Here is a 9102-nt window from a genome sequence, read left to right as displayed (position 1 = left end):
GAAGTGTCAAAAGACACAGCTGTACGAAATAAAAGATGTTTAATGTGTATGGAGTTTGGACAATGTTTTGACAGGCTTGTAACATGCAAACATAGGGACCTTCGGGGAACTTGAGAGCAGATCAGCACAAACCCGAGAGCGAAGATCGAGGTCGAGGTCAGATTTTTTGTTATTCCATCGCGCGATTTGCATTCAAGAAGTATCAAAAGACACAGCAGGCAATCAGCAATGAAATGGTACATTAGCACGTTTGTAGTCATCGCTCATAACATTCTCTAGTGTTGCTGTAGATGGTCCTACCACTGTACCACACACCTTTAGACAATTTGCGCAGTGTTTCAACTATTCAACATTTCATCTGACCCAGTCTGTTCATGTTATATATTATGCAACTTATAAAGCAATATTAACACAGAAGGGTTAGCTAAGTTTTCGCTTTTCAGTTTTTGAGTTTTGACGTCTGTTTTAACGACTTAAATCGTCCACGCTTTAGCATTAGAATATTAAACCGAGTAAGGGATTGGAAACGGGTTTTATAAAATGATAGAAACTACGAACATGGTGATGTGTTATGATGACTGTCGATCGAGCAAATGAGTACTATTTATTTAAAGCGTTGATGCGTTGTATTACTTCTTATTGCGCTGTTGAGTTTTGCGAATGGAATATTGTTATTTTGTCGTAGTGATGGATTACAATGCAATATGCATCCACTAAATTTAGAAGTCGCCTTCACGTGCTTCTTTCTTTGCCTTTGCTTCGTTGATCTAAATTAAGATGATTATTCCTCCGAAAAATATACTATTTTTATCGGTAATAACTTTGCAGGTTACATAATTTCTTAATTTCTGGAAACGTTTACAAAATGTCGTGCGCCAAAGATTTACGCAATGTCGAGGAAATTGAGAAATGGCTCGATGATCATCCTGAATTTGTGCTTTCGTATTTCTCTCGAAAGGCAACGCGGAATTTGTTTCATCGTACTTTACCTAGAACACAATCCAGAGATGCCAGTACTCCGCCGACTTCTGGGACCTCTACTCCAGTGCGGAAAATATCAGCTTCTGATTTGGACACAAGCATGAGGGGTAAACTAAAACCAATATTGAATGTTGTTGATGGACAGACAAGCTTTCTCAGCCCAGATGTGGATTCTTCGAAACTAAGCAGAACTTCACAAAGAAAGTCTCGAGATGAACTGAAGCGCTTGGATGAAACCGAATTGATGATGCAACTTGTAAAAGATATCGCTGAAGATCTGAATTTACGAAGTCTATGCCACAAAATTTTACAGAACGTTAGCATTCTTGTTAATGGCGACCGTTGTTCAATGTTTTTAGTGAAAGGGTCTGCTGACGGACCCAAATGCCTTGTATCTACTGTTTTTGATGTAAATGCAGAATCTAAAGTTGAAGATTTAGATAATGTGGAAGAAATTCGAATACCTTGGGGCTCAGGTGTTGTAGGATATGTTGCCGAGAAAGGGGAAACTGTTAACATTGCTAATGCATACGAGGTACGGTTTTAATTATTTTCTTATGGATCTAATACACTCCAGATTGTTTCCAGTTTCAAAGAAATTGTTTTTGAGAGTCGTTTCATCTCTACACATTAATACTGATTAGGTAATACAATGTGTATTCAAAAACTAATCCATTGTTTACAATAAAAATGTCTTGAATTTTAAGAAGAAAGCAATTTGCTTGAGTAAACATAACATTTATGACCTAAAACTTTCAGGATATTTAAAATTAACCCCAATATTAAACACAAATGCTTACACTGTAACTGTAAGAAGAGTTGTATTTTAGGTGCATGGTGGGTATGAGAGGAGACCATTTTAGCTTTAAAAAGTAATCTGTTTTGTGAAGTTGGTTTTTGTGGATAGACTAACCAGGTGCCAAATGGCTTCTATCTTTTCTTCCATCCATATCATTGATCTCTATGTGGAAACTAGATGTGGCATAAAACAATAGTTAAAAGTAAATAGCTGAAGTTTTATACAGGAATAAACTCTACTGGAAATTGCAAACATCAGTTACATCTTGCTTGGACAATCAATATAAGAAACTTGATGAACTTTGCTTATTTTTTGTCCAATTCAAGTTGTGGATTTGCCACTGCGGAGCCCATGTTGTAGCTTGTAAACTTCATGTTGATTGTGAATCATGAGATTACTATCGATAAGATACAATGCTCAAATACCTGTGAGACTAACGGCCGTGGTGATATCGGTTTGTTATTTGTGACATCATTGAATGGGGTTCATTTTGGGAATTGCACAGATGGTAGCAGGTTTCCTCTATCATGGTAGATTTCTTGAAGACAACTCTAGTTAAAGAAATCACAAAGGAATAGATTGATAGTGACTGTGCATTTCTTCAATTGCAAGGCCTGGATATAGTCAGGGTCATTGCCTTTGTCTTCTTTCACAGATAATATTTTATCATAAACTATATCTTGGAATAGAGAAAGGTCTGAGATTATAGTTAAAGACCAATTGGCCTCGTTGGTTTGATTGAAAAACATATTGTCGTCTCTATACTTTGGGATTTTAAACACTGAGAAAAAAATAGAGATTTAGTATAGATTAGCAATGTTAATTCAACATGTCATTGTCACTGCAACATTGCAAAATTGATGATATTTTTGAAGGACCGATACTTGACCAAGGACCTTTATTTAATGGCATATCATGTCATTTTCTAGGACCTTTAGTAAATAGCATATTAACATAGATTGGTTGTAAATGATTTGTAATTGCTCTGCATGCTCTGCATATGATATTTGAAATAACATAGTGTGATATGTTTCTTGTTATCAATGAATGGTCGAAATAGCCCGCATAATTTGGTCAATTTTCCTGCATCTCACGAAAAAAAATCCTTTCAATTCTTGCAGGATAATTTTGTAGCTGTAAAATTTTCCCACCAGACGGAGGTGCTCTCAGGTCGAACCCACAACCGCCTTTTGTTTCTTCCTTTTTGCCTTTTATTATGACTTCTGACAAACGACAACGACATTACTTTAATGTACGTTATATCCAGACGTAATAGCCTTTATATTATTTATTGATTCAGTGATTAAGAGTTAGTGTGGTATTGCAATAAAAGAAAACAAAATCATAAGTATAACTCCCAACTTATCGTCCCCCGTTTGTTTCTGTTGATCTCTCCTCATGAAGACTAAAAGTTAATGTCTTAAGAATTTAATCATGCAGTGGGAAATGCTTTTAAGAAAATGAGCGTTTTCAGATGATTTCTTCTGGATGGAATGTATACGTATATACGAAGAAAAAACTTAACCATTTTAAGGGCCAAATAAATTTCCTATAGACAAAAATTGTCTCCCTGTGGATTGGACCTAACATTTGATTCAATACAAATGTGTAATACCTAGCAGAAATTCTGCTGAATGTTTACATGTCGGTCTGTCAACTATTGCTAAAAAAAGTCTCATTCAGTTTCGTGTTCAAATTGTGAAACAAATAGGCTAGAAAGAATACAAAGAGAGAATAAAAAGTAGATTTTTAGAGAAGTAAATTTTCATGATCATCGAAAATTTACTACAACTTGCAGACATGTTACGTCATTGGATATCCGGTGTGATTTTTTACTCTTTGTAAAATAAAGTCCAAGGAAGCAAATTGATAAATTGAGAATAAAAAAAGCCTCAGAATGTTTGGTCAACATATTTGTTACAAATATATATTCACCACACGAAAGAGAGGAACTTTTTATATTTTTGTTGAGGTTCAATGAATAGCAAAGCTTATCTCATCATTTTGGTTTTGTTTTGTGGAGAACTCTAAATACGTCTCTAAAGAGAATGATCGTTCTTGCGCGGTCAAGTGGTGCGTTCTTAATCATTTCACAGCTCATTCTGATGGCGTACACTCCTATAACATTTGCCTTGAAAAACTGCACGTTTAATTTGGGATATGAATAGAACACACCAGAAACGATCACATCTACTCTCCTGTCAAAAATACAAATATACTGCGCATGATTTTAAAATATTACGCGCCAATCGTAAATTATATACGGCAGTGTGTGTGACAAACTAATATCATCACAGATATTAAAAGTCACGAGAACACTATTACAGCGATACCTGATTTGCCGAATGTTCATTTGTTCATTTGTACGTAGCAATATTATGATATCATACAATATTGTTGTTTTGCTCTGGCTTTATCGATATTAAGCACTCTATTGTTATCCATATCGTTTTACAAAAACTTATTATAAGACAAATCAGAAGTCATAAAGACAATGTTTTTTTTAAACGTAATCCTGCGCTTGAGTCGTTGAAGCTTTTTTCAGTATTATTGATTTATACGTGGTGTTAATTTTGTAATTTTTTTTATTTTTTAACACGTGAAGGATGAAAGATTCAACCAAGAAATTGATCAAAAAACAGGGTATAAAACAAGAAGTATGTTGTGTATGCCCATAAGGAACAGTTTTGGAGAGGTATGGTAAGATTTTTTACTATTATTACCGCGCATGCCAACTTGCGTTTTTTATTATTCTATTGCTGATTGTTTATTTCTGATTGTGACATGTTCAGGTAATTGCGGTGTCACAAGTTATCAATAAACATGGCCATGGAAATATAAACCATTCATTTACTCCTGAGGATGAAAAGGTAAGCATACTAAGAGGATTTGGCATCTGTTTTGCGTTTTATTCAAAGTTGTGTTTTATTGAGATAGAATATGTTTAACTGCATTGTATAGCTACATGAAATGCTTCTCGTAATAAATATAGCTACCACCCAAACTGTGTTTAAATGTAAGTCAAGGGAAGCGCCAATTATTCAAGCCTGTTTTTCATTGAACTCACACGAAAACATTTTTGATTTTACAAGAAAAAATTGGAAGAAAAACTGATTGAAAACTGTTTTTTTAGCTCTTCATCAAAAAGTTAGGTTTCCACAGAAACAACTCTTACTTCTAGGTTAAAATTGCAATATTTAGCATTTCAACTTTGTTATATAGCTATACACGTATAAAGCTTTGGGCGGATTTAAGTACATCACTGTGTAGTTGCGTATGCATCGTGAAATTTTTATAAATTGTATAAAATAGCATGTGTGCATTCATGTGTGTTTAAGTTTCACATCGAGATCCACTAAATAGTATTTTCATCAATATAATCTTGTCTTAAAAGCAAGTTTTAAAAGTCTGGTCAGTTTATTGCATGGTTTCGATCTTTTTTCTTCATCATGATCGAGGTCTGCGTTACTCAAGTCATAAGACTTTTGATTTCTTTACGAGAGGAACTATCTTATAAAGGTGCATCAGTTTTGCGTTATATATGCGTGTTGGCTTTGAATGCAGTCAGTCCATTCTAAACTGAATGTATAAAAGAAACTTTTTTCTTGCAGACATTTTCGGCAATCTTATGCCATCGTCAGTGCAAACAAATGAGCTATGTTACATGAATGTTGTGTACTATATATGAAATTCGGTTAGTTATTTACAGATAATAGAGATAAGTGTAGAGTTACAATTGTTTACAAGTAATTAACATATAAAAAGCACATGATACGTGAAGTGACAGAACATTGAATGTAAAATATATTTACGAACTAAGAAATGTGTTAACATGGTGAACCTGCTTATTAAGTTCAAGTTTGAGCTTATTAGATGCAAGGCTTCTTTAATTTTAAGAGTGAAGGAGAATTTATTATGGTCAAGAATTGCAAAACAGGTGTCGCTCTATGTAGTTTGTAGTTATGTGAAGATAGGAAGTGTTTGAAAATGTGCGAGTTTTTTCTGTAAAGGAGTGTCCTCTAATCCTAGTAGACATAAGACGGATTGTTTCTCCAATCTAATGACTATTACAAGCCGCACACGTAAATTGATAGATTACGCCGCGGCTTTGAGATGAAAAGGGATCGAGTCTTTAAAACTGAATGATTTTTGATTTTGAATGGTCGAAAGAAAAATTTTATTTCTAAACAGACGCAGTATCGTTTGTTTAGTGTTGTTAGTTGCTTTTGTATACCTTTGGAAAAAATAGTCTGTATATGAGAGTTGAAAGTAACGAGTGATGATCTTAGTGGTAGTTGATGATGGATCATAAGTGATATCTGATGTTTTACACGGATCTTTTTGTTGACAAGTATTGATGTCTTTTCGATAAACTCTTGAGGAAAACTGTTCCTTTATAATGTAAAAATCAGTTGTTTTAAATCGTTTTGAAAACCACGAAGTGAATTTTGGTTTTGCAAGTTCTGTCACCGAATGTTCGTATTAGGCCAATTTTGTTGTTTAGGGGGAGAAACTAAGAAAATTAGTAAATAAGCCTACACTAGGTTTATTGAGCGTTCTATTTTTGGTTTAAGCCTGAAGTATGACAATCATTGGAAGATTTAGTTATTACAACGTCAAGAAATGAAATATGATTACTGGATTTGTGTTCGGAAGTAAATTTAATAATAGGGTGTTGAGGTTTGAGGTACTCAAAAAATAAAACCGCAACCTTTCTATTGTAGAACGTGCTAAAAATACCATCTGCATATCTGCGATAAAATAAAACATTTGAGTTTTTATAGTTTGATAACCAAGTTTGCTTATGGTGTGACATAAATCAGTTGACCAAAACCGGGGCTAAAGGAATGCCCATAGCTATGTATACGTATCGTTCTATTCACGTACATATCTGTGTACAAAATTGTGAGGAGCGTGCTCAATTGTGTTACCTTGTCTGTTTTAAATGTGTTGCCATGTGCATTTTAGTTGACATCAGTTTTTTACATTATGAGGAAAGACATTTGTTGGTTTTAAGTTATTAAGATTGTAGAAAATATATTAAGATTTAAGATTCACACAAGAATATAGATCAAAAACTATTTTTGTAGTTGTAAAATCAACTAATAATCCGCCCCTAATCGTAAGAAATTGTATTTCAGGTGCCTAAATTTTCAAATTTTTTGAGCCGAATCCCAACAATTTATGATTAAAATAAAGTACAAATACTGCTGGTTGCGCGCCTGGGCAAAGCTGATTAAAGATTAAATTTTTGACCGCTTAATATTTGTGATTAAACGCGAAACCGTGTCTTTTTTAGATTTTTAGTCGTTTTTTGACGTTCTGTGGAATTGCTATTCATAACGCGGAATTGTTTGAAACATCTCAAAAGGAAATTAAACGAAATCAGGTAAGCATGCTCAAAAGATCATTAAATTAAAGATCATTAGTTGGTATGCAAGCTAGAAGATTCTGAGTTAAGAAATGTGTTCGATGCTCTCAAATATTTTCGATACTATATACAACTTAAAACTTGAGCTCTGCTTACGTAGATATGTCATAATCCATGTAGATCTTTATTTTCTTCCATCACGTGATTTTGCCCAGATTCTCAGGATAATCAACTCACTTATTCAACTTACCCATTTTTTTACTTTGTCTTCTTCCAACTATTTAGTAACATCCTATTGACTTGTGTGCCGCGGAATTGTGCTTCATGTGACAATATTGTGCGTGTAGGATGCTGAAATGTTCGAACATAAGAAAATAATGCATTGCTTTTCATGTCCAAAGTTTTTTTATACTCGTGAACATTTGATCATGGTCATTACTCGGGCTACCGAAGGTAAGCCCGAGTTTAAAATTTTCATTTTTCTGTACTGTCGCAAGATTACATAAATCACGCATAAGTAAAGGCCGATTTCCATTACGGTCGTATTGTCCCCGCGCGTGGAGCGGACACTTTTGAGCATTCCTACTCGCGTTCAAAAACAATCTACTAATTTAAAAACTAGTCAAAGATGACAGCTTTAAATAGAGTTGATACTGATTTTATGAAGACAGCGATTACAAAGAAGGAAATACAGAAAACGATTTTGGGTAAGGCAAATCTATTTAGTTTGAAAAAGTAAAGGCGTACATCACACTTAAGTACATTAGGCAGTGTTATTCGACCATGAGCTGTTTTTCAAATGTTTCAATTGTCACCAAGCACATTTGAAGAGCTACTTGGTATAGTTTCCCCAACCATCACACGCTGGAAAACACGACGAGAAGCCATCGCGCCAGACGAAAGGGTGACAATAACACTAAGGTACCTGGTCACAGAATAAGAATACACAGAAGAGTCATTCATGTCGGAACCTTTGATGTTTTTGTGCTCGCACATGTCGTGTCGCATTATTCCAGCCAGATGATTAGGGTTTTTGACATTTTCCAAACCTTTAAAATGATCCGAAGTCATTTCTTTAGTCAAAATATACTTGAATTCATTCGAATATTGCCGTCATGTAATTTTAATGGTTGGAAACAAGTGAGAAATCCTAATCATCTCACTGGAATAATGGCCGACATGAGGAAACGTTGTACATCTGAGTGACCCTTCTGTAAAATCATTATTCTGTGACCTAATGATGATGCTTTTATAACTATAGCAGCAAGCTTTCGCTTAAGTGGCGTAACTGTTTGCTATTGGTTGATTTTAATCACCAAAAAGGGAGGCTCTTTTCGCCCTGTTATATATCTTAGCCGGTTGAACAAGTTCGTAAAAAACGAACACTTCTAAATGGAAAATCAACAGTGTGTGAAAAGAATTCTAAGTCCACAGGACTTTATGGTCAAGTTGGACCTCAAAGACCCCTACATGACCGTCAGTGTTCACCCCGACTCACAAAAGGTTCAACTGGCAAGGTTAGAGCTACCAGTTTAAAGCCTTACCATTCTGTCTGAACACAGCCCCTCGGGTGTTCACGAAATTACTTAAACCGGTTGTAGCATTCTTTTGCACTCAGAATATCAGACTCCTAATTTATTTTGACGACATCCTGTTGGTGGCCTCAAACCCACCTCGTTTACGGCAACACACTCTGGTGGTTATGGACTTACTTCATAATCTGGGTTTCATTATGAACTACAAGAATTCAATTCTCACACTAACCCAGGTTAAAGAGTTTCTAGGTTTCAAAATCAATTCCGTAACCATGAAGTATTACCTGCCATTCGAGAAATTAGGGAAGTTTTATCTTCTCTGCAAATCTTTAATAATGGAGAAACCAGTATCCCTACATACTCTATCGCAACTGCTAGATTTTCTCGAGTCTTGTCGTCCAGCAGTTTGGCTGGCT

The 9102-nt window shown here is 34.9% G+C and overlaps 1 protein-coding gene across 2 annotated transcripts in view; it reads left to right on the top strand.

Annotated features, from left to right (window-relative positions):
- The first annotated feature begins 445 nt into the window (after positions 1 to 445).
- The window catches only part of LOC124445887 (dual 3',5'-cyclic-AMP and -GMP phosphodiesterase 11-like), a 48533-nt gene continuing 39876 nt past the window's right edge, over positions 446 to 9102 (top strand). For both annotated transcript variants that reach the window (XM_046996670.1, XM_046996669.1), the window contains exons 1-4: positions 446 to 1516; positions 4386 to 4475; positions 4573 to 4650; positions 7080 to 7169. In XM_046996670.1, the coding sequence (XP_046852626.1) occupies positions 866 to 1516; positions 4386 to 4475; positions 4573 to 4650; positions 7080 to 7169 (909 nt within the window). In that variant the 5' untranslated portion in view covers positions 446 to 865. The remainder of the gene's footprint in view (positions 1517 to 4385; positions 4476 to 4572; positions 4651 to 7079; positions 7170 to 9102) is intronic.

The sequence above is a fragment of the Xenia sp. Carnegie-2017 genome, unplaced genomic scaffold (genome assembly GCF_021976095.1).
Source record: "Xenia sp. Carnegie-2017 unplaced genomic scaffold, XeniaSp_v1 HiC_scaffold_22, whole genome shotgun sequence".
Taxonomy (NCBI): Eukaryota; Metazoa; Cnidaria; class Anthozoa; order Malacalcyonacea; family Xeniidae; genus Xenia; species Xenia sp. Carnegie-2017.
The sequence above is the reverse complement of the archived record's forward strand: the minus strand, read 5'-3'. Positions and strand labels throughout refer to the sequence as shown.